A 24,481-nucleotide genomic window follows, 5' to 3' on the forward strand; every position below is an offset into this window, starting at 1 on the left:
TTAATCAGTTAGTTGATTTGACAGAAAATTAATCAGCAACCTTTGATTTATCGATTCTTTCATTCAAGTAAATATCTGAAACATTTGATTAATCCCATTTCTCTAATGTGGGGATTTGCTGCATTTCCAGTCATATTTGACTGGTTTATTTTTGGGTTTTAGACTGTTTGTTAGAACATTATGCAATTTGAATACATAACCCTGGACTCCGAGACTCACATTTATGGGGAAATAAAAGATTAATTGATCAATAAGGAAATTAATCATATTACTGGATAACAAAAATAACTGCCTGTTGCAACACATTTCCACTGTAATTATCTATTCACCATGGGTACAAATTAGCTGTCCTTGCAATTAGGCACAGCCGGAGTACAATATCTCTGTTGCATGGGACATTTCATTAGCTAAAACATACTTCACATGACATGATAAAGGACTTTTATCACTTTACTTTATCGTAGCTTTAGCACTCTTCAAATATGATTTTTCTCAGTATACTGTGATTGGCAAGATCAAAAATGCTTTGACGACAAGGAAGAAGAGTGACAAAAACAGTCTCACCATTCGGGGTGCATGGATCAACCCCTGAAGTATTGATACCATGGCTCGATGTTTTAAGCATTGATACCAGTGGTCTGTCACATGTTAGATCACATCCTGGGAACATAAACACTCCTTTTAGTGCTGCAAGACTGGCATCTCCGCTTTGTGTAAAGTTAAGGTCTATTAATGTTCCCATCAGTTGTTGACGGGGCACTTATTATTGTAACACCATATCAGTAATAACACTTCAGCTCAGCCAGGACATGAAAAGGTAAGGTTAACATCAATAGGTCACTGGATTAATGGTGGAAATGAATAATATTTTGAAAAAACAAAAAACAAAAAACAAAACAAAACAGAGAGTTATCAGGAAAGTTAATTAGCTACATATTCAACCAGCAACAAACAATGGGCTCACAGCCATATTGAACTAACAGTACTGTCTTTATTACATTATACTTGTCAGAAAGCACACATGAAGTGTGAGTAAAGAGTCAATCATCTGCCAGGGGGGGTTTGTCCACCCTAACGATTTGCCCCCCCCCAGTCCAATTACTTGGTGGTCATTAGAACATATGCAACTAAGTGCAAAGCCTCATTGTGACAAATTAACCCCCACAGAATTTCATGAAAATATTGTGTTTGTTTCAGTCAATACCCCACACTTTTTTTTTTTAATAAATAAATAAACAAATAATAATTTTAAAGTAACTGGGTCCTTTTGACCTTTTAAGTACAGTAAGTTAATTTTTTTAGCGCATTCCACAATAGAGGTGTTTTGGCAAACGACATTCATGTATATAGTATCTTATCATGATATTGATAATAACTAGCAATCTGCTTGTTTTTCTTTATTACTCTTAACTGGATTTAAAGGGAAGAAATCTATATTTATGGATTTGGAGCTCAGCCCATCACGCAACCAAAAAAATCCCATAATTTTTGGATCATGTCACAAGCATAAAAAGAAGTGCTCTGTTGTGTCGACATTTGTGTTGCACTAGTTACAGCTGTCAAATTTAAATCTTTTTCTGATGAGATCATTTCAAAGGCCGAGGGATTGGTTTTTGTTTTGTTTTTGTTTTTTTAAAGAATTTCCTTACAATAGCTTCTCAACACCTGAAACATCAGATTATTGTAAGGTCTACATTAATGAAGTGACAGAGGCTCCTGTATCACATGACCTAGGAAACGGCATTAAATTTTAATTTTCCCGGAAGTTACCCATGCGACTTGGAGGCGCACCGGCTCCACAGACGAGAAACACCGCACTATGGCCTCTCGCTGAGCCTCCTCACACGACAGTGGTGTACGTACCGAACCGGCAATCCGTCACCATCGACGCCCTGATCATGGACCTACGGTCCAGAGGCTTTTTTCGGGGCCATCGGAGTTGTCAGTAGTACTCCCAAAGTACTATATTGTTTGATTTTGAGCACTGTCACTTTTGCACGCCCGGGGATTTAAACCGAAGTGACAGCACTCACCCCGGCTGCCGGTTAGCTACCTAGCTCGCTAAGTCATTAGCCAAGAAAAGGGCAACACTTTTCTTTTGGAGTAAAGGACAAGGAAACTACAACACCACTACTTTCAGTAACAGAAGACTGATCAGAGGCCGATCCCCCGAGTTCACATCTTACAACATATTCACTACTGATTCCCGGTAAGGGTAAAAAAAGAAACATGTTACGGTGGTAGTGCTAGCTTAAAGTGCAGCGGAGCCTGGCTTCATTTTTGTCAAAGGCACACAGGCTAGCTAGTGTTAGCTGGTGTTAGCAGGCCCTGCCGGCTGTCAGTCCACACACTGGGAGGGCTAGCCAGCTAACCTTGGCCAGGGTACAAGGAGGGATAAAACCGGTGTAATCTGAATGCGTTAACGTCAGCTCGGTCGTTATTTTATTTTGAGAGGTGTTTGGCTGGAGTTAAACCAGCGTTATCTGAAGTGACAGCTACGGGTGCTCTTTCTCGTGGCTTACGGTCACCGTTGTCAACGCAGGCTCCGGGAGGCAGCGGCAGTTGGACTGAACGGTAACCGATTCACGGTTTAAAAGCGATTTCCGCTGTGTTTTTACACCTGGCGACAGTTTGTTTCAAAGCCTGATTTTATTCGCCCCTTTCGCACGATGTCGGCTCCGGATGTATGTCAGGTTGACGGTGTGTGCCCACGGAGCTCGTTGGGCCTGTAATCAAATACACCTCGGAGGACAGGGTTGGGCTAAACCGCTAACGTTAACCGACAATTGCTCAACTGTAACTTAAACGGTGACAAGCGTTGCAACATTTCTGCCACGACCGGCTTATTTGTTGTTCTCGGATTTTCACGAGTAAACAAGCCATCCTTCGGTACAGTAATACTATCTGGGCTCCGTATGTGTTAAGGTTAAATGTGGACTCAGCGTTGAGCCACGTAGCGTAACTAAGCGAAATGTCTCTGATAGTGGGACACGTATCGTTAGCCGGCTGTTAGCTAACGATTTAACCTGCTCCGGTCGGGGACGCTGCCTCGCTAGCGGGCCGGTAAATTTCCTTTAATGTTGTAACTTGGCTAAAACACAGTTGTAGTCTTTTTCTGGGGTGCCTGTCATATTTAATGTGGGCTCGTAAGGCTGCTGGCCATCACTGCTGGCGGAGCCATATGGCAGCTTTGTGCATTGATGCCCCCGTCCATAAGAAGCATGGCACAAGCTAAGCAGCTAACGATAGTTCCTGTGTCAGCAGGTGGACGGTGTATGACACGTCTGCTAGTAGCATTCATCAGTTTATATTAATTTCAGCATGTCTCCTATATTCCACTACACGTACAACAATAATTTATCTTGATGATACAGCTGTAGTCAGGCTTTGAAATTGATATTGGGTTAAGGTTACTGGAGTGGATTATTTGCACATGTAGCTAGCACAACCAGGGGGCAGTAGCCACTGTTAACACAGTAAATGAACTTTGACCTGAGGTATCCATTTTCTTAAATTCACTCAAAACCAGACCAGTCCAAGTGGTTTAGTGGCTGTCACATATGAGCTGGACGTAGATCTCTAAACCACTGCAAGTCATCACCATTAGTATTTACTTTTTGCAGTTTGACCAAGTCATGATCATTTAGGAATGCATTTTTAAAAGACCATCTGGTCAGTAGTTGAGGTCATAGGGGGTCTGGAGCAATTGTTAAGGACTGTAATTCAAAACCCCCTCTTTAGGACTGATTTAATAGCCACCACGACCATTTTTCTACTCAAACAATAGGCAGGTTTGGGTGGAGGTTAACACATTTAACACTGTTGCAGTCTGATTTGAATGAGAAATCCACAAACAACAGTAACTTTAACTACTCATAAAACTAGATGCATGAGCCATGCAATGTACAAGCGACCAAGATTATGAGAGGTGGTCGCGTTATCATAGGCGAAACCACAGACCACACCCTCACTGCTTGGTTAGATGCTACCACACTAAAGGCTCATGTCCTCATACTGTGCTGTCAGATATCTGACCTGTATGGCTGCAGTTATGTGTAATGGGGATGTACTACACCACAGTCTGCTTGTAAAATATATTTCTTTAAATACTGAATTGCAAAAAATTTCATCTCATTCCCTTCTATTAATACTGGGCTAATGCGTAGTTGTTAATCTCTTTTTGTATTTCTTGCTCCTCTCTTCCTCAGAAAGGCTGGCAACACAACGCCACCCTAATGCAGAACCATAAAAGAACGTGAAATGAACAAACCACCACAGCCTATAACGGGACCCAGTTCTGTCCCCAACCCTGCCCCTTCCCCTGGATTGACACAGGTGAGAGCCACTGACCTTGCACAGTTCAAGTTGTTTTAGGTTAGATTAAAGTTTGGTAACATCTAATTTTTTTTCTATTCTCTCCTCTCAAGGCCGCTTACGGCCCCGGGCAGCCCCCCCCTTCTCTTGTTTTCGCCACCCCTCCACCTCCACAAATGAATTCTGCACAACAGCCAAGACAGGTACTGTTCACAACATGTTTTTATGCAGGTTTTTGGCTCAGGTTTTTGCATTCAGAGCCTTAAGTATGTGACATGTTCTTCCTTGTGTGAGAACCCCTCCTTTCCCTCTCTTTAACAAAGATCTTTGACACCGGCTTCTTGCTGTAAGGCTTTTGCTAAAGCTGTGTATGTGTGTGCTTGTTATGGCCTATTTGCCATCTTTCTCTTTGAATGTCAATCTTGACTTCTTTCCTCTCCTCTGCTGTCCTCCCAGTTTGCTGCAGGGCCCCGTACTTTACACCAACAGGTACTAACACCCCTCTTTTATCCTTATATCCCCTGTGTCCCTAGTGTAATGCATGCTTTCAGTCCCATGTGTCAGAGAATTAGATGAGACTGCTGTAGTGTCTGTGAAATGAGTTAACTTGTCCTGAGATTTAGTAACTCTTCCATATCTCATTCTAGAAATGTCTATTTCTCTGTAGGACCTGTTCTGAGGGGTCACAATGTTTTAATAAAAGCCACCCGGGCCTTATTTATTTATTATTCATCCTGCATCTGCACATACATGCAATTTTTTTAATTTATTTTTTTTGCCCCCATGCTTCCCTGCATTTGCAAGACATCGTCCCAAACCTGTCATGATAATGACAGTGTAACTGACAGTATGTCAGTATATCATTTATGTTTGAAATCATTTCATGGTCATGTTCAAATAAAAACAAGAACTGGCTTTTTTTCAACTTTAGATCACTGTAACATACATGGACGCTGTTGATGCCTGACTGGGGGTCATCTTAACAGTTTGATGTTAAAGGAATTGATTTTTGGTACCTGCAGCATTCTAATATCAGTTTCTGCATGCGCCTGCAGCCCTTAAAATGACCCACAGGACTTGAGGGGATCCAACTTGTGTGCAGACCTTTACAGAGTTGCATGTGCAGCTATGGTTGTTTGAGCTTATTGTTAATGACTGAGAGATACACTGCTGCCTCTCATCCTCTTCCTTCTTACACCTTGTAATCTCAGCCTTCCACATTGTCTGTTGTCCTCATTTTCACCTTAATCTCACTCCCTCTCTTGCTCTCTGCTCATGATGTGTTGCGCGGCTGAAGGGTGGATACAGAGCATTACAGGTAACAGCTTTTCTCTTCGCTCCCCCTCCCCCCGCCTCCCAACCCTCACCCCAACCCCTGAAACTTGGGCTAACCTCAGTATGGCAGGGAGACATGACATCCAGTACAATTTAAACTCAATGTAACCTAAGAACTGAACTTTCTGTACACATTGGCAGTTGTTATGAGTGCATTGCTTTCAGCTGAGGTGCTGCTGCATTCTAACACATGGGTTAGGACTACCATAGTGGGACAAGATATTAAAGACATTAAATGCATACACAGAGCAACACAGGTTTGTGGTGCTAAGATACATTCTTCAACCTTCTTTCCCTCCATGTCCCCTCATCTGTTCTCCAGAGTTACTATCAAAACCGACCAACCATGGCCACCAATGCTCCAAGGGTACAGACGAGTAGTGGCCCTCGACCTGTTGGACCTACTCACATCTACCCGCCCAGCTCCCAGATGATGATGATTTCCCAGCAGCAGTTGTCTTTCGCTGGCTCACCTCAGGGCTACTTCATTCCCCCCCCTGGACAGGTTGGTTCACATTAGTAATCATCAGTTTGTTAAAATGGCACACACATTATTGGTCTACCCAACAACCTGCCCACAGAATACTGTGTGTATGCTACTTATATTAGCCCATATATAACTTTTCTTTTTTTGTTTTTGCAAATTACATTTGAAAAAGAAGGGATCAAGGATTCAGATATTTTCCTGTTAACAAATGCACATGTTCTTTATGAAAAAGACTGAGTGCCAGCTCTAACTAGTGAGGACTTTGTCAGCCCTAAGGTTATTTAGCAATCCATGTTTAACTTAGTGGAATTTCAGATGGCTCATGTAATGTTTTTTGCTGCCACAGAGGACTTCATTTCTTCTCACAGCGAAACAGATCAAGGGCTAAATTATCTCTCCAGCAGCCCGGAAATACTGGGGTCACAGAAAGGCATGATGGGAAGCTTAGAAAAATGGAAAAAAAAAAAAAAAGTGTGAACAGTCAGATTAAATGATTCTCACTGCTTCCAAGAGCCTGACGGAAGAGCATGTGACTGATGCACAATGAAGAACTAGCTAAGTTTGAAAACACATTTGGACAAATAGGTTGTAGGTTCTTGTCTTCCAAAAATAGGTGTTGGAAAAGGTGGGTCATCTTATATACATGTCAGTTTGTTACAGTGGGAGGTGGCAGAGATGGACCTGAAGCTCTCACAACTTTATTGTTCCCTCAATTGTTGTTGCTTCTGACTCTTTATTTTGTTTCTGCAGTACCGGGCCCCATACATGCCTCCCACTCAGCAGTATCCTGTGACCAGTGGTGCACCAGGCTTCTATCCAGGAACCAGCCCTGCTGAATATCCCACTTATGGTAAGGGGCTTTTGCCCAAAACCAGCAACAACCAAGCACAACCATAAACATAATTATCTTTCAAAAGAGGTCAAATATCTGGTAAGCATCAGAAACCTAAATTTAACGGAGAGTTTAAGTTGAAGCATCTGGTTTTAGTTCATATCCATTTGCACACCTCTTTGCCCACAATGTGTCGCAGGGCGTATCATGGTTTTGCCTGGTGTGTTTTAATGGCTTTCTGGGTCAAAACACTGCTGTATGTGGTGAACTGCCAGTTGCATGTGGTCTGGCTTAATTCTGCTTTGGCCTGTATTCTTTCTATCTGCAGTCTCACCTGACACTGCCTCACAGGTTCCATGAAATGACTGAGACTTTTGCTTCAGCTTCTTTTCTGTTAATTTGTTGGATGTATGTCGACATTAAACGGGATGGGTTGGGATTTAATGTTAAGAGGAACTAATTTGACTATTAATGATTTTAAAAATTAACTGGGACAAAGACTAAAATGGAGGTCAAGCATTTAAGTATGGCATTGGGAACATTTTTGAGCATGCCACTCCAAACACACTACTGACCCGTGTTACTGCTGCAAAGCCTCATTTATTAAAGGACAAATGTTCTGCAGATTTTTTTTTTATCTTAAGGATCAAACTAAAACCTCACATTTATACGTGAACACACACCCCTGAGTGCAAGATGGTGCAGTGAACAAAACTTTAAACTCTCCAGGAAGAAAACTATAATTTTGATTCAACAGTATGAAAAAAACTGAATTTTTTTTTTTTTTTTTTTTTTTGGCATAAAAGAATAAGATGCAGATGAAACGTACTCCTTCCATGAAATACGATGGAAGGAGTACGGTAAAGGAATTGTTCATTTCATGGGACCTTTTTAACACCCTGCTTCCTCTGGATCCTCTCATTAACTCATTCTGCATCTGTCTCTTCCTGCCCTATCTCCTTCTTACCTCCCTCTCCCGTCCCTAACTCCCTTCCTCTCCTTTGCTGCGTTGGTTCAGAGCCCTCTCTTGCTGCGAGGGAGAGGCGGGGTGGTGGGGGGAGAGGAGGCGGGCGAGAGAACGGCCGTCTCTCTCTCCACGGTGCTCCTCTCACCTCCCAACGCTACCCCGGTGAGTAGTGTGTGTGCTTGTGTGTTGGTCAGCAGGCTTCAGTGGCGAAAATCTCTGTGGCACTTACTGTCTGTAGTATTTATTTATTTATTTTTTTTTGTTGTTTTTGTTTCGGTTTTTTTTGGCAACACATGGGTTTCCTTGTATACATGCAAATGGATGCAAAGTGCAGGCTACATACACAAAATAATGGGTGAAAATTGTAATAATAAATAACCAGCACATACAGGAAACACAATAACTGCAAATATTTTGCATGAAGCATTAGAAAAATAAATGATAGCACACCTTTATTCACACACACAGATTTGATCTCTTGTAGCAGATGTACATAAGGCACCATTACTGTAAGGCATTTCATAATGTATGTGAAGAATTTAACTTTCTAACCAGTTTTGATAAGAAGTATGCCCAGGAGAACCTGTGAAATCTCTTGAATGTTCAGAAATAAAAATGGAGGTCATTAGCTAAAAAAAAAATTTTGCCAGCTGCTCTAACAATGGAAACAATGGGAAGAAATAGGTAAAAGCACAATTTACAATCCCACGATCCCTGAAATCAGTTTAATTTTCTGCTGATGACCAGCAGCCTGCCTGCACAGGGCCGATGGTGAGCTGAGAAGTCTGTGTTACTGCCGGACAGCAGCTCTCTTGCTTGTTGGGTGCTTTATGAACCTTTCTTAGCTGAATTTCCCCTTTTGCATTTGAAGGTGTTTTAGATTTTTAAATTTTTTTTTTATTCAACAATGTGTCTCGTATGATTATGATGTTAGTTCTTTAGTTATAACCATAAGCTAGCTGGTAATGCTGACTGTGTTTATTTACTACACAACATTTTAACATACTGTTTCTGTCTGACCTTCAGTCTGGATTTGAAGGTCATTACTCCAGAAGCTTGCATCATAACTGATTTCATTCTTCATTCTCAATATCTTTGACAGTTACTCAGGCTACCCTCATAGGTAAGAGTGGGACAGGGTGACTGCAGACTAAAACATCTGTGGTTTCAGAGCTTCATATCCAGATGCACAAACCACATATAGGCTGTCTCTGTGGACTCTAGATTTTGTGTTCCTACAGGAATATCCACTCTGCAACTTTTTGTGTGTGTGTTTGTGTGCATGTTGATATTGATTTATCAATAAGGCCTCCAGCTGTGGAGACATTGACATGGATTTTGGCAAACACAGCAGTTGTCAGCAAGCAAATGTTTATACTGGCATCTTGAAGTCCTCTTTACAACAACTACACCCATAATTCCCGCAAACTGCCTTGTAGGGTTGTTAGAAAAACATGGCGAATAGAAAATTTTTGGTCATAACCAGAGAAATAAAAGAAATCAGTGAATGGGTGGTCATTTTAATGTGAAACTGCACTTGAGTATTTTTTTGTATATTTTTTCTTTTATTCATTTTTTTTTTTTTTTTTTCGGTTTCACTCTAACCTTACAGCAGGAGCGTATTATCCAGCTCAGCCGCAGTACTCTCCATCTGTTCAGCCTGCACCGGTCATGATCAACCCTGCCCAGCAGCCGCAACAAGCCCCGCCTCCTCAGCAACCACTGGCACAGTCGCAAGGCCCACCAAAGAGGGAACGCAAACCGGTAGTGTATCACAACAAAAGGGCAGCACATCTCTTGTCTGAGGTCAGAAAAAATGAATGGAGAGAGTGCATTGTCTGTTCAATGTGGAACTTTCCCTTTTACTCCAAAATAACAATAGTATTTATTATGATGGGTGGCAGCTAAAGATCAGTAGCGTTAGGATTGTCACATACCGTCTGTGATTTATTGTTGGTTACATGCTTTGGGGAAACTCAACCAGTTTTTGCCCTTTTTCCTAATAGATAACAATACGAGACCCCAACCAGGGCGGACGTGATATCACAGAGGAGATAATGTCAGGTGGAAGGTCCACCACCACACCGACCCCCCCACAGGTAAGAATGCTTTAGTTTCTATTGACTCATTGAAACTCTGATCCTAAGCAACCTTTGTAATGTACATGTAATTATAATAATGTAATTAAATACACAACCAGTATAATCTATGAAACAATTCGAATTCTAAAGATTTTATTGGAAATATTAAATTGCTGTCTACTCAATGTTGATTTACGGAAGGGTATGTATGGAAATGTGTAAGTAAAATGAATAAGTAGCGCAGTGAAGGACCGAGGGAGTTCTAACTGGTGAAACTTGGCTTTGAGTGATCGTTGGCTTTTCTGACGATGCAGCCGTTTTTCCAAATTTGAAGCAAAATATAAATGAATGTTGTACAGTTTAAGGTATTGCGATTTAATGTGTAAGAAAATGATTTAATAAAATGTGCAGGTCTTGCATTTTGTAAGAAAAGAGAGACTGAATTGGTTTGTATGAAAAAAACCCACATTGACGGAGAAAACAAAGCACCCCATAGGAATTGTTTATACGCCAGCTCTACATTTATTTTTCACCAATGTCTTTGCATATTTTCACATTTTTATAGTAACGTCATAACTAACACAGCTCTGATCTAGCACTGAACAAACAGAAAGCCAAAGCAAGTTACACACAATTATGGCTGTTGTATAACCGTATGGTTATAATTTTAGCTTAGTTTGCATTAACCTGCCACTACATTTTCAGTAGGGAGAAATCAGGTGTTAGGATTGGCAAAATATAAGAAGCACTTTTAAATAATGGAGGTCAATAACAGTACACACAACTGCCTTCAAAATAACCACCAAGTTGAATCAACCCTCTTTTACTCCACTCAACTAAAAGTGAGGGTGAGAAGCTTCATTGGAATTGCATTGCAGACATTTCGTAATGGATTGCATTGAATGTGTGTAGCTGTACCTTACAAACCGATGCTTTAAATTGCTTTTCAGTGCTTTAAAGATAACAATTTTGTGATTGTAGGCCTCCACAGCAGAAGTAAGTCCTGCACAGACCAACGGTGAAGTTGTACAGCCTGTCACTACAGTGATTAGAACAGGTGAGTATGTTTTCTCAGTTAGGTTTGGATAAAAAACTTTTGCTTCCCATATTCCACATTTTCCTTTATGTGACCATTTCACGTGTTTGGTTGCCCAGATGAAAACACGGAGCCTCCTGCGAGCACCGAAACCCCTCCACCTCCCACCACAGTAAACGCAGAGCCTGTGGTGGAGGCCAAACAGGAAACGGACAGCCAGATGACACCGTCTGCTGAATTAACTGCACAATCTGTAGCTCCCACAGCTGCTACTGAGGTGCCATCCCCATTGATAAAGGACCAGCAGTCTCCCGCTTCCCTCCCTCCTGCAGTAGTATCTACTACTACTCCTGCTGAGGCGGTAAATAAAGACGATACTAAAGTTGGTGACACGGTAGACGCTCCTGTCAGCCCTCCAGCATCATTAGCAGCACAAGAGGCACCTGTCAAAATGGAGGAACCACAGGCTGCCCCAGCTCCAGCTGAGAAGGCACCAGAAAAGGAAGAAAAGAAAACAGAGGAAGTGAAGAAAATTGAAAAAGAGGAGCAGGTAGCCAGCTCCAAGTTAGAGCCTGCAGTTGAGGTTGCGTCAATAGTTACCCCTGTTAAAGTGGCAGAAGAAGAAACTGCTACAAAGACAGCAACTGAAATGTCTCAGCCTCCAGTCTCTGCACAGGAACCTGCTGCTCCACAGACCCAGACCGCTGCCCCAAGCTCTGCCCCCGAACCTGAACCCACACCGGCTGAAACGGCAGAGCCTCCTCTCCCCAATGGCCTTCCTCAGCACATTGAGGAACTGTCTGAGGACCTGGCATTTTCAGACACTACACCCCTTGACAAGCCCGATGCTTCTCAATCTCAGGAATCCACACCTGTGGCTAAAACAGCAACACCAGCCCAGGAGGAGGAGGAGGAGGAGGAGGAGGAGGAGGAGGAGGAGGAGAAGAAAGGGGAAGAAGGGAAAGAGAAAAGTGAGGATGCCCCTCCCGCCTCTGTCAGCTGCTCTACAGAGGAATCTACTATGCAAGGTAGAGTGGAGTTTATCCTCACTTGTATTTATGATGCCATAATCTTTCCTCCTGCTTTTATCTGAGATTTTAATGTCAGCACTTTATCTTTTCTTTGAAGCTGCTACGTCTGTGCCAAAGAAGAGGAAGAACATGAAGGAGCTCAACAAGAAGGACGCCATTGGAGACCTCCTGGATGCCTTCACAGAGGTGTGTATCAATCCAGATGGTGTGTAAGAATCTCAGCAGTTTCAGCTGTATCAATAATACTTTGGGGACATTTACTTTTTAAACACATCATTCTGTCTGTTCATCCCTTCCTGTTTTTTTTTTTGCCGCAGGAGCAAGATGCCAAGCCCACTTCTGAACCCTCGTCCACTCAGGCCGACCCTGTCCCTGTTGCTCCAGCTGAGCCTCCCGCTGAGGCTGCAGACGAGACCTGGGAAGAGAAAGAGGACAAGCAGAATGCAGAACCTGACAGGCCCAAAGCCACACCTGAGCCAACTGAGCAGAAATACCAGTACAAAGAAGGTAAGTTATGATTACGATTCTTCAGGAATGGTCCTCTTTGTTAACAACACAATTGGTTAACAATACAGATCAGCACTGGCAGTTTATATTACAACAGGTTCTTTCATGCTTAACAGACAATGTAGCTTGAAGAATATATTAATTCACATTTACACGTCTCTTGCACATCCCTCAGAACAATGGAAGCCGATAGACCCAGAAGAGAAGAAGCGGTACGACAGGGAGTTCCTCCTGGGCTTCCAGTTTATCAGCGCCAGTATGAACAAACCTGAGGGCCTGCCCATCATCAGTGATGTGGTCCTGGACAAGGTAGGTGATATTGATTCTGCTGAATTCTGCTGTGGAGTATTATGGGCTTCTGTTGCATTTGTAACTGCCATCTGTAACATTTAACACGTAGGCTGGAAACTTTAGATTATGAGTCATAAAGAAGTAGAACTGTATATTAAAAAGCTTGGTACAGATTAAACTGTTGATGCAGGAAGCATATTCTCCTCAAGATGATATTTTAATTACAAGTTAATTTGTAAAATAACATTTTCCTGTTATATTTAGTCAGTGCCTGTTCATTATCCAAAGTGGGTTGATTAAATCCACAACTATACACTTCATTTAGGTGCATTAATAACTTACCATCACAAGTAGCTGCAACTGGTGACAGAAAATGAATTTTCACAAAATCTTTTCTCACCAGCCTTGGTGCAAAACTTAAATTTGTTTATGTGTTGACAGCATATCTCCTGACAACAGAGTAGGATAATATCACTTTCAGTGTGGTTCATGTGTTACTTGGACATAAAGACAAATAGGTGTCCACTGATATGGAATTATAATAAATGTGTAATAAATTGGCAGTTTTAGCTGTCGAGTATATCATGGTAACTATAGAAGAAATTTGGAAAGCTCAACATACGTTTATTCTGGCAGTGTTTTGTATTTTTGTATGAGCAGACATCATTTTTCTTCCTCTGCCCTCAGGTAAATAAGACTCCCCTGCGGCCAGCTGACCCAGCTCGAATGATGAATGTTGGTCCAGATTTTACTCCCTCGTATTTGGGGAATCTTGGGAGCAGATCAGTGGGAGGACCACGAGGACCAGTGAGTGACTTTGTCTGTTCTCCCTCTGGGGTATTTTGTTATTAAAATAAATTGTTGTCCACTTGCTGTTAACGTCTTTAAATATGTGTTCCCTCCCTTCCATCAGCCCCCCGGACCACGTCGCTCTCAGCAGGGTCAGCGTAAAGAACCCAGGAAAATCATCAGCAGCATGTCCCTCAATGATGACGTGCAGCTCAATAAGGCCGAGAAGGCCTGGAAGCCCTCGGTAAAGAAGCCCACTCGCAGCCGCGCAGCTGACCAAGAAGAAGAGGAGGAAGGAGAAGACAGCGAACAGGCCAAGACTAAGGAGCTGTTCAAGCGTCTGCGCAGTATCCTCAACAAGCTGACTCCTCAGAAGTTTCAGGAGCTGATGAAACAGGTGACAGAGCTGACCATAGACACGGAGGAGCGGTTGAAGGGAGCCATCGACCTCATCTTTGAGAAGGCCATCTCAGAGCCCAACTTCTCTGTGGCCTACGCCAACATGTGCCGCTGCCTTATGGGAGTAAGTGATGTGATCATGTCTGAATCTTTTGCTTGTATTATTTGCTCCAATGATGACTTCTGTTTTGTGCCACGTGTCTGGGCCACTGAATATTCATGATGGTATTGAGGAACTGAAGGAGCACACAAATTACTGTAAATTTTCATTTTCTGTTAAACATATTTATGCCTCCATACCGCTGACGGTGCCCATCTATCTCTTTTTCGCGAACGCAATACGTTACGCCAAACATTGGGCTCACTTGGACTCAATGATGAACTGATTTTGGTGGTCAGAGCTCACTGTGACTCCAGAATTCACATGCCAATTAACTGCAACTAGTTAAACTGGTAATAACTGGTTGGCGGAGGCATACAACATCAAGGAAGTAATTGTAGTTCACTTTTAAAACCATATAATTATGAGTGCGATGACAAATGTATATTTGTTGCAAGATATTAATTGTACTCAATGTTTTCCTCCTTCAGTTGAAAGTCCCCACTTCAGACAAGCCAGGAGTTTTTGTCAATTTCCGTAAATTGCTGCTCAACCGCTGCCAGAAGGAGTTTGAGAAGGACCAGGATGATGATGAGATATTTGAGAAGAAGCAAAAGGAGATGGAGGCCTCCAAAGATGTAAGAAATGTGTTGTTTTTTTTTTTTAAATGGTCACAGTCTCAGCCACCACAGTCTGTCGTTTATTTAGACCAAACTGATCATTTTACCCCCAAACTAAGCACACACACCCACTTGAATCTACCCTTTAGGATGAAGAGCGTGAGCGCTTGAGGGTGGAGCTGGAGGAGTCCAGAGACAAGGCCCGCCGCCGCTCACTGGGCAACATAAAGTTCATAGGCGAGCTCTTTAAGCTGAAGATGCTGACAGAGGCCATCATGCACGACTGTGTAGTGAAACTACTTAAGAATCATGATGAAGAGTCCCTGGAGTGTCTCTGCAGGCTACTCTCCACTATTGGCAAAGACCTGGACTTTGAAAAGGCCAAGGTTAGTAAAGCATGAACTCAGAAGGATGAAGGGTGAATTGTAAATTGTGTCTCCAGGGATGACTTTTGTTTTTGTGCCACGTGTCTGGGCCACTGATTATTAGTGATGGGATTGAGGAGCTGAGGAGACATAAATACTTAAATCAGTCTCACTTATTCATATATGCTCATGGTCGACAGCCATGACTTATAAAAGCTGCTTTTTTTCTGTGTGGCCATCAGCCTCGTATGGATCAGTATTTCAACCAGATGGACAAGATCATCAAAGAGAGAAAGACCTCATCCAGAATTCGCTTCATGCTGCAAGATGTCTTGGACCTCAGGAGGGTAAATATTAATGAATCCATAACAGCATATTGACATAAAGAGCTGATAATGGTCACAAAAGGTAGTGATGAATGCTCAGTATTCCCGAATGAGCAGAATTGTCTCATACTGTGTGTGAAGTGATCAGCAGGGATTATGAGTGGCATGGAAATCTTGAAGGCTGGAACGAAACCATGGATGCTGGAACATCTGAAGACTGTTTTCTAACCGTCCTCCATTTCTGACCCACAGAGTAACTGGGTGCCTCGTAGAGGAGACCAGGGTCCGAAAACAATCGACCAAATCCACAAAGAGGCCGAGATGGAGGAGCACAGGGAACAGATCAAAGTTCAGCAGCAGCTCATGTCCAAGAAAGAGGGAGGAGGAGGCGGCAGGATGGGAGGGAGCATGGGGGGCCGAGGCCCTCACACACCAGGAGGTGGCCGGTCTGCCCAGCCTCAGGATGAGGGGTGGAACACGGTGCCCATCTCCAAGAACAGACCCATCGACACCACTCGCCTTAGCAAGATCACAAAGGTAACGGAAGATTTCACTAAAACTCTTCTAAAATCTTGGTGTCAGAAACCCTCAGCTTCAGCTTTTCATTTAATTTCTCTTATAGAGTCGATGCTTCTCAGTAAAGACACTTAATGTTTGAAGACTTGATTTCTGTCTTAGTTTTTTGAGGATTTGGTATTGTGTGTGTCACACACTAAGTCCAGAGTCTTTTGAATGAAATTATCTTAACATTTAACCTGATGATTTGGGATTTGATAGATGTGACTGTAACTGGTTTGTGAGTGTAACTTTTTTTTCCCCCCTGTTTCCCTGCAGCCTGGTGCTCTGGACTTCAACAATCAACTGTTGGCGCCAGGAGGCAAAGGCATGTGGGGTAGCTGGGGCAAAGGCAGCAGTGGAGGAACTGGAGCCAAGCCAGCAAGTGGAGAGCAGGGTAAAACACATGTCTTTCAAAAGGACTGTACAGTTTAGGATGCTTTAGTACTGTAGTCTAATTGATCCTTTTCCCTCTTTTAGATTCTGGTCGTCCAACTACCAGCACCCTCAACCGTTTCTCAGCCCTGCAGTCCGGCTCATTGTTGTCTTCAACAGACTCTGATCGCAGAGTTCCTCAGAGGTATTCAGAAGCTGTGAAAGTGAAATTTCTTGTCCTTGTGCTCCACTTTTGTTCTTTATTGTTTCACTGCAAAGTATAAATAGCCCTAATATATACAGTAAAACAAACCTATCTGGATTTTTTTTGTAATGCATCTTCCTTTTGCCTGTAAGATTGTCAACCATTAATGTGCACCTTGAACACATGGTTTATGGCAGCTCAGAAGTGAATTATCAGATCATATGCAAAATCGTACAGTATCGATTTGATGGCACAACAACCTTTCACTTATGACCTTTAGGTCAAGCTCCAGTCGTGAGCGCGGCGGCGACAGAGACAGGGGCGACCGCGAGAGGGATCGGTTTGACCGATTTGAGCGGAACGAGGGACGGGAAGGTCGTGACGACAGGAGCAACCGGACCCAAATCACCAAAAGAAGCTTCAGCAGAGAGTCACAGGAGCGCGGCGGGAGGGGTGGAGACAGCCGGGCATCGACTGAGCCCGTGCGTCGCGTCGCCAGCATGACCGACGACAGGGACAGAGGAAGTCGGGATAGAGGAAGCAGGGACCGGGGAAGCAGGGACCGAGGAAGCAGGGACAGAGGAAGCAGAGACAGGGGTCCAAGCAAAGATCTCGCAGGTATAAAGCCCATACAGCAAAATTAAAATTTAAAGTGGATGTAATAGGAGAAAGAGGTTAAGTAGAATTGTGTGTACTGATGAAATGATCATGCAGGAAGGAGGACTGAGCTTTAACTTGTATTGTTACCGTGTTTTTCTGCAGCTAAGCGTGAGAGTGCCCCCACTCCTCCTCCTTCTCTTCCTAAAGCTGCTTTGACCGAGGAGGAGGTAGAGAAGAAGACGAGCGCTATAATTGAAGAATACCTCCACATCAATGACTTGAAGGTACAGAAATAACACTGAATTTTACTTAAACACATGCATGTTAACAGGCCTACAAGGAAATGCTTGGATTATAAAACCACTCTGACGGCCGGCATCTCTCCCCTCCCCCTCTGTTCTGGTGCTGTAGGAGGCGTTGCAGTGTGTGGCAGAGCTCAACAGCGCCGCACTGCTCTATGTGTTTGTGCGGAACGGCGTGGAGTCCACGCTTGAGCGCAGCACCATTGCTAGAGAGCACATGGGCCTGTTGCTGCACCAGCTTGCAAAGGCAGGGACACTGCCCACACAGCAGTACTACAAAGGGTGAGCATTTAACAGGATAAAACGTCACAAAGGGTTTCCAATGCCTTAAAAGTTGTTTTTTTGTTTTTTTGTTTTTTTTTCACCTTGAGTGCATGTTAAAGAATTAAACTAAAAGTGTGTGTTTAAAGTGAACTTGAATGATTTGTGTTTTTGTGGTTGTAGGCTACAAGAGATCCTGGAGGTAGCAGAAGACATGGCCATAGATATACCTCACATCTGGCTCTACCTGGCTGAACTCATTACCCCCATGCTCCATGAGGGAGGCATCCCTATGGGACAGCTCTTCAGGTGAGCTCAGCAAAAATAATGCGATCAAATAGGTTTAAACAACCTGGTTCCTTTTTTTTTCTTTTTTTTTTCTCTAATTTGTTTTAATGTATATATCAGTAAGATGTAAAGCAGCATTTTCACACATCAAACCTGAGTCGGACACTTTTCTCAGCTTCTCACAAATGTTCTTTTCTTTCCTGTCACATTCTGCCTGAGCCAATTCACATAACCGAAACAGTTTTTTTTAGAGCTGTGAGAAGGATGCTTGTATGTCACTGACCCATCTAGCTTCTGAAATAAGGAAGTTTGCTTGTCAAACATAAAATGAGGTCACTTATTTCCAGTAGGAAAGCTTTAAAAAAAAAAAAAAAAAGGCTAAACTTGTTTCTTAAAGCATGAAATAGAACAATGTGCTTTTTTTGCCTTGGGCGTAACTATGGTTTTATTAGTAATGGTAATAAATAAAACAGAATAAAAACTTAGTTTAAAGAAAGTACAAAGCTTAATTCCATGTAATTGTGTCTTCAGGGAGATCTCAAAGCCTCTCGTGCCTCTGGGGAAGGCCGCTGTGCTGCTGGTACAGATCCTTAAGTTGCTCTGCAAAGGAATGGTAGGTCCTACATAAATCCCCAAAAAACACTTTAACAGCTCCATCATTACAGCCTGTTGTACATCAAAATTCCTGTAATAGTATGTAGACATTTAGATTTTAGATTCACTGGTTTAATGTTTTTGTATTTCCTCATTAGACCCCCAAGAAGGTTGGAGCCATGTGGACGGAGGCTGGGCTGAACTGGAGTGATTTCCTGCCTAAGGACGAAGACGTCAATAAGTTTGTCACTGAGCAGGTCTGTAGGACACAGTGGTTCTCGCTGGTAGCTCTGTTTTTGGTTGTTTTTTGAGACAATTTTTTAATTTCCTGCATGCGGTTTACCTGCAAACAATCTCATAGAAAAAATTAACAAAATATGCTAATATTTGTCTTAAGTATTTATAATATAGAAATAAATGCCACAAATCATTGACACAAATTCAGCCCTGATGACTTTGAACTGAGAAATAAGTTGAAAGAAATCCACATAAGGAAGCTGATATGCCATAATTGCTCACTCGCGTTTTTATTTAAGAGCAGAGTTTACTGACAGTATAGCAGGAATAGACAAGCCCTCTGCTGGACCAAAAGGGGAACTACTTCAAATGGCCCACCGTGCTTATAAACTGTAAATCTTTTCAAACTAGTCAGGAACAATTTGAATTTTTTTTTTACACACATTAGAACAAATGCTCAAATTTCGATTAAAATATGCTCCATACCTGTAACTCAGTGGTTGCTGAAAAGAACAATCATTAAATAGATAAAAACTAACAGATAAAAAATACACAATGAAATTCTGAGAATTACCACTAATGTCTGTATTTTGTGACTTGTTTATTACAAAAGCAAACAGCTAACAAGTCACTTACACTTACAAGAGTATCTTCAAGCTTTCCTTTTGTTTTACATTTCAGCAAGTGGATTTCACCACAGGACAGGAGATGGAGTCAAAGGAAGTGGGGAAGAAGAAGGTCCTGAGTGGAGAAGAGCTCAGCAAACAGCTGGACAGACTCCTTCAGGACAAGGCCAACAACCAGCGTATCAGAGACTGGGTTGAGGTGTGTGATGGTGCTAGTGATGCTGCTCATGTTTTACCTCACACTCGAATACCCAATGCAGGGTTTCTAATGCATATAAAAGTTGCATAATTGTAAGTTCCCCCTGGTCAACTATGTTTTTTTTGTTTGTTTTTCTTTTTCCAGGCTAACTTGGACGAGCAGCAGGCGGCTTCCAACCAGTTCATGCGAGCACTGATGACATCAGTGTGTCAGTCTGCCATCATATGTAAGTATGACTGAGCACGTAGAAGCTGTCTGTTGTTTAGTTACAATTATCCTGTAATTTTGCCTTGTTAGTGCCCACTGTTGGTGTTTTCACCTCGCAGCAGCAGCACTATAAATTCTCCATGGAGTATTGCTGATGCGCTAATATCACAGAACACAGATCATGCTATGTGAGCTCAGGAAGTAAATATTTATAATGGCACAAGGTGAGTTTTATCTGTGATCACGGTTTGTCTGGACAAATGTCTGTTACTCCTCATTTCAGGCGACAACCCGTACAGGGTGGATGCACAGCAGATCAACCAGAGGGCCAGTCTGCTGCAGAAATATCTGTGCGATGAGCAGAAAGAGCTGCAGGCCCTTTACGCCCTCCAGGCTCTGATGGTGCACATGGAGCAGCCTGCAAGTGAGTTTCCTGCTGTTAGTCTGTCTCTGTGAGGAGTAAAGTGTCAAAGCTGGACATACAGAGGTGGACAAAATAACAAATACCTTAAATTACAACAGCCCTATAACCAAATGCTATGAATGGGTGGAGATCATAGTTTTCAGGTTTTGACGGTCATTGATTGATTATTCAATCAAATCTGATCAATACTGAGATCTGGAGAACTAAATAAATACGATTTTAAGTTGAACTTATTCATAACTTAGAATATTATCTCTTACAACTGTTAAGAGATTGTGGCTTTATCCCTGTTTAATATATGCACTGCATTTACCTTGTCATTTTATATCACTGTCCAAATTGTGAGTATGACATTCATGCAATACATACAAAAAAAAAAAAAAAATCCTCACAATTCTACAAAGAAGTGGTGTCCATGACATGTTCATCACCCTGTATTCACAGTGGTGATCCCTATATTGCGTTCTGATTCGTGGGAGCAAAAATGAGAGAATCTTTTTTTTTTTTTTTTTTTTTTTTTACATCAAGGCCTGACCAACTTCAAACCAGTGATCGAGCACAGAAATAAACACTGACACAGAAATAAAGTGTTCTATCTTTAGCAGACAGTAGTTGATTCATGAGTGATTTTTTTTTTTTTAATCATTTAATCAAATATTATAATTGTAGGACATTAAGCCATTAAGACAACATCTGCGCTAAGTAGATGTTGTAGATGGCTGATTTTTAAAATGCTGTTTTTGCATGAAAACAACTTTTTCCAGGTTGTTTTCATAGAGACAAAAAGAACACAAAATCCACAAAATGTAAGTTAATGAATACTAATGTGATCAACTACATCTGTGTTTAAAATGAGAGCTCAGAGAAAGTAGGAGGCAATAGAAAGTTTAACAGAAATTTTACTGCTACACAGTTCTCTACAGGGATTGGGCAGCCTGTGTTTCCTCTGTACACACTGAAACCAGCGTTTTAAGACTCATCTCATCTGGAAACAGTTAAAATGCAGTTTCTGTCCTGACTAAAACAGAGAGAGATGAGTTTTCTTTATGATTTAAGAATCTTAATGTGGATATAATCGCAGATTGTCTGAAGACCTCTGTGAATGCTGATACTTGATGGTAATTGGTATTTAACCAGCAGAGCTGCCTTTGTAATTTCTCTGTAAGTACAAAATAATGAACTGTGACCAGACAAAAGTCTAAATGATGCCATATGCCAAACAAAAGATCTGCATTAGCAAAAATAACTTAGCACTGAAAAGAAGGAAACTTAATGGGTCAGTTGTTTAAAAGATGACTTGGTTATAAAAACACCTTCATCGCGCAGCAGAAACTAAACAGTATGAGCTTTTGTTTATTTCAGGGCTGTTGTATTGTAAGGTTTGTTACTTTTTTCCTTTCCCCTGGCAGCAAACATTGGGTGAGGTCTAATTTGCTGCAACAAAACAATCAGTTGTTTCATTACCAGTGCCAGATCTGACCTGTGCGTTGTCTCTGCAGACCTGCTGCGGATGTTCTTCGACGCCTTGTACGATGAGGACGTTATTAAAGAGGAGGCCTTCTATAAGTGGGAATCCAGCAAAGACCCTGCAGAGCAAACAGGCAAAGGTGTGGCCTTGAAATCCGTCACCGCCTTCTTCACCTGGCTCCGTGAGGCAGAGGAGGAGTCTGACAAGGAATAAAAGACTTAACTGAAAGCTGCCGTCCCTCCCTTTGGCAACACAGGGGCTCTGTAGGCGGCTGTGGAGAGTCGTGGACAATATTGCCAGAGAGACAGACTCAAATCAATCCTCAGTGAGGATAAATCTTTATTATTTTGTTCTTTTCTTTGAGGGATGGACTCAGAAAACAATCATTTCTCTCTACCCTTCCTCTCTTGCTTCCTCATTATTTCCCCACCTGCTTGTCACAGCAAGTGTCCTAATCAAATAAACTTGAAAACTGATTCAGCAGGATTGCTTGTTAACAAGGTGTGAAGTATCCCACATCACTACGAAACTTTTTTTGTCACAATTATCCAAACCAACAGGCTGCTTTTCTATGGTTATAATGCCTAACAACCTATCTGGTCTGCGAGAAGAAACAGCAGGGCGTGTGCTGTAGTGGGTTCTCTGATGCGTGGGTATCATCATGCCATAATGTGTGTTCAATCCAAACACAACTCTTCTATGTCTTTGTCCCTTACTGGAGTGTGCAGCATGTCTGAAGTGTGTTTCTATTAATTATACAGGGGACGAAACGTTGATAGACAAAATGTACATGAACTAATGTTAATTTGATGGATGGAGTTTTTAAAGCAAAGGTTGTCTATTTTCTCTTCCTGTTTCCTATCATGAACTTAAAGAAGACAGAAACACGGAGGACTGATGTTGACCTTTGACCTTGACTACTAGGGGGTGGTCTTAATGCTTCCTCTAAGCCATCCTCACCCATCCCCAGTAGTGAACCACACTGACTCTTCATCTTTACCTCTTCTGTACTTAAACCCGAGCTGTCATAAAGGACACTTATTGACCCAATCACCATTAAAACTTGAAGTCTACAGAAAATCGACTTGATGAAATATATAAAGTTTAAAAAAACAAACAAAAAAAAACAAAACAAAAAAAAAAAAAAACACACAGAAATGATCCGAAAGCCTTTTCTACTTTAAGTGGAAACTCATTTCAGGAGCGTTCTGTAAATATATAATAATATTAATGATGATAATTAAAAAACAACTTTTTTTTCCAGTTTTATTTTTCAGAAACAATAAATTGCTGATGTAATTGCAGTGTATCCTTTTCCAACAGCAGTTGTCCGGATGCAGAGAGGTGCTTTAGATAATCCATTGATTATTAGTTTTATTGGAATTTTGTAAATATTTTTTTGCTTTCTTTATTTAAGAAATTATTGCTTCTTTTGCATCGGAAACTGGAAAGATGAGGTAACGGAACATTGCAAATAAAGGACTTATTAAGTTGCTGAGCAGAGTTTTGTATAAGTCTGTCTGAAACATGTCGGCTGTCCAGGGCATATTATGGTTGTAGGTATTTTATGGTTGTGTGCGATGTGGTTACTGGGGACTCATCCGTCTGATACTCACCTTATTAAGCAGATTGGCTGTCAGCAAATACACATTTAAAAACTGTTTCTGTGTCGTAAACCTTCAGATTGAATTTGTGCAGCTGCATGTTGTATCATGGCCATGTTATCCCAATGGCTCACTCATCTCATGTGTTCCTCCTGTGCATCATTCACGTTTCTGGTCTAACCATCATGTGCGGTGTGCACAGCCAAGTGTACCTGGGAGCTTCATTGTAATTTGTAGGGATGCCATGAACAATTATCTGCAGGTTTTTATTCATTGTTCAGTGTTTAAAATCTCCCAGAACCAAGGAGGATGACTTCAAATCGCTTGTTTTGTTGAACAAGCGTAAAACTAAAGATTTACACTCATTCAAAACAAAGAAAAGCCTCACAATTGAGAGCTAGAAACTAAAACCAGTGAGTGCTGTATTCATCTGACAAGCAAGGAATTGTTAATTCATTTTATTGATTAATCGACTACTGGTTCCAGCTGCTGCAATTTGTCTGTGGTCCCAGATGCACTTGGGTTCTTTATCTGGCCTCAGGTCGACTGCAGGACAGATTCATCCGAAGTCATTTGATTTGTGTTTAGGAATATGCTCCATGTGAAGCAAACACCGAAATGATCAAAAGTAAATGACACTAGGTGCCTCTAGAAGACAACTCATACACAGTGGATGTCGGGCTTCAGGGGCCCCACGGAGATCTGGGGTCCCTTGGCTGTTGCCCGCTTTGCCGCGTTGTGTTCTGCGCATGTGTCTTGTGTTGTGCGATTAGACTGCAGGTTAACACAACTGAACAAATCAGGTCAAAGTGGCTTTCCATTCTGCTTTTCTTGACACCGGACCGCAGTACATTTCCACCCGGGAGCGGTCCGCCCGTCCTGCTCAAGTCTGTCCGCCACACAGCCGCCGATGAGAGGGGGCAGAAATGCGTCTGGAATAAAAAAAAAGCTGCAGCGCTCTCCAAGAGCAAAGCGGCAGGTTACTGGATCTGGATGTTGGCTGCGTGGGGAAGGAGGGTGGCGGTGGGTGGGTGCGGGGGTGGGATGGGATGTGAC

The 24,481-nt window shown here is 42.1% G+C and overlaps 1 protein-coding gene and 2 non-coding genes across 4 annotated transcripts; all 3 read left to right on the forward strand.

The window, feature by feature from the left end:
- Positions 1 to 1,772: 1,772 nt before the first annotated feature.
- eif4g1a (eukaryotic translation initiation factor 4 gamma, 1a) lies at positions 1,773 to 23,072 on the forward strand. Of its 2 annotated transcripts, XM_071492513.1 has the most exons (32): positions 1,777 to 2,209; positions 4,209 to 4,335; positions 4,428 to 4,517; positions 4,771 to 4,803; positions 5,972 to 6,154; positions 6,887 to 6,986; positions 7,987 to 8,097; positions 9,548 to 9,699; positions 9,942 to 10,034; positions 10,998 to 11,073; positions 11,172 to 12,080; positions 12,181 to 12,269; positions 12,401 to 12,590; positions 12,766 to 12,899; positions 13,569 to 13,688; positions 13,795 to 14,193; positions 14,661 to 14,807; positions 14,939 to 15,175; positions 15,397 to 15,501; positions 15,733 to 16,017; positions 16,315 to 16,432; positions 16,516 to 16,615; positions 16,896 to 17,233; positions 17,378 to 17,499; positions 17,627 to 17,799; positions 17,962 to 18,087; positions 18,598 to 18,679; positions 18,819 to 18,917; positions 19,579 to 19,722; positions 19,867 to 19,948; positions 20,213 to 20,353; positions 21,853 to 23,072. In XM_071492513.1, the coding sequence occupies exons 2-32, from the start codon at positions 4,261 to 4,263 to the stop codon at positions 22,032 to 22,034; spliced, it is 5,235 nt and encodes a 1,744-aa protein (XP_071348614.1). In that variant the 5' UTR covers positions 1,777 to 2,209; positions 4,209 to 4,260; the 3' UTR covers positions 22,035 to 23,072. The 2 variants fall into 2 exon arrangements, with proteins under 2 accessions (XP_071348615.1, XP_071348614.1); XM_071492514.1 differs by lacking the exons at positions 4,771 to 4,803; positions 7,987 to 8,097 and having other exon boundaries at positions 1,773 to 2,209; positions 21,853 to 22,901.
- Positions 14,238 to 14,314, forward strand: LOC139629934 (small nucleolar RNA SNORD66). The gene has a single exon (XR_011693076.1). It is a non-coding gene; the product is annotated as a small nucleolar RNA SNORD66 (small nucleolar RNA).
- Positions 15,226 to 15,302, forward strand: LOC139629935 (small nucleolar RNA SNORD66). The gene has a single exon (XR_011693077.1). It is a non-coding gene; the product is annotated as a small nucleolar RNA SNORD66 (small nucleolar RNA).
- Positions 23,073 to 24,481: the final 1,409 nt, after the last annotated feature.

This window comes from Trachinotus anak, unplaced genomic scaffold, assembly GCF_046630095.1.
Source record: "Trachinotus anak isolate AG129_WGS33_773 ecotype Australia unplaced genomic scaffold, CSIRO_AGI_Tana_v1 ptg000012l, whole genome shotgun sequence".
Classification (NCBI taxonomy): domain Eukaryota; kingdom Metazoa; phylum Chordata; class Actinopteri; order Carangiformes; family Carangidae; genus Trachinotus; species Trachinotus anak.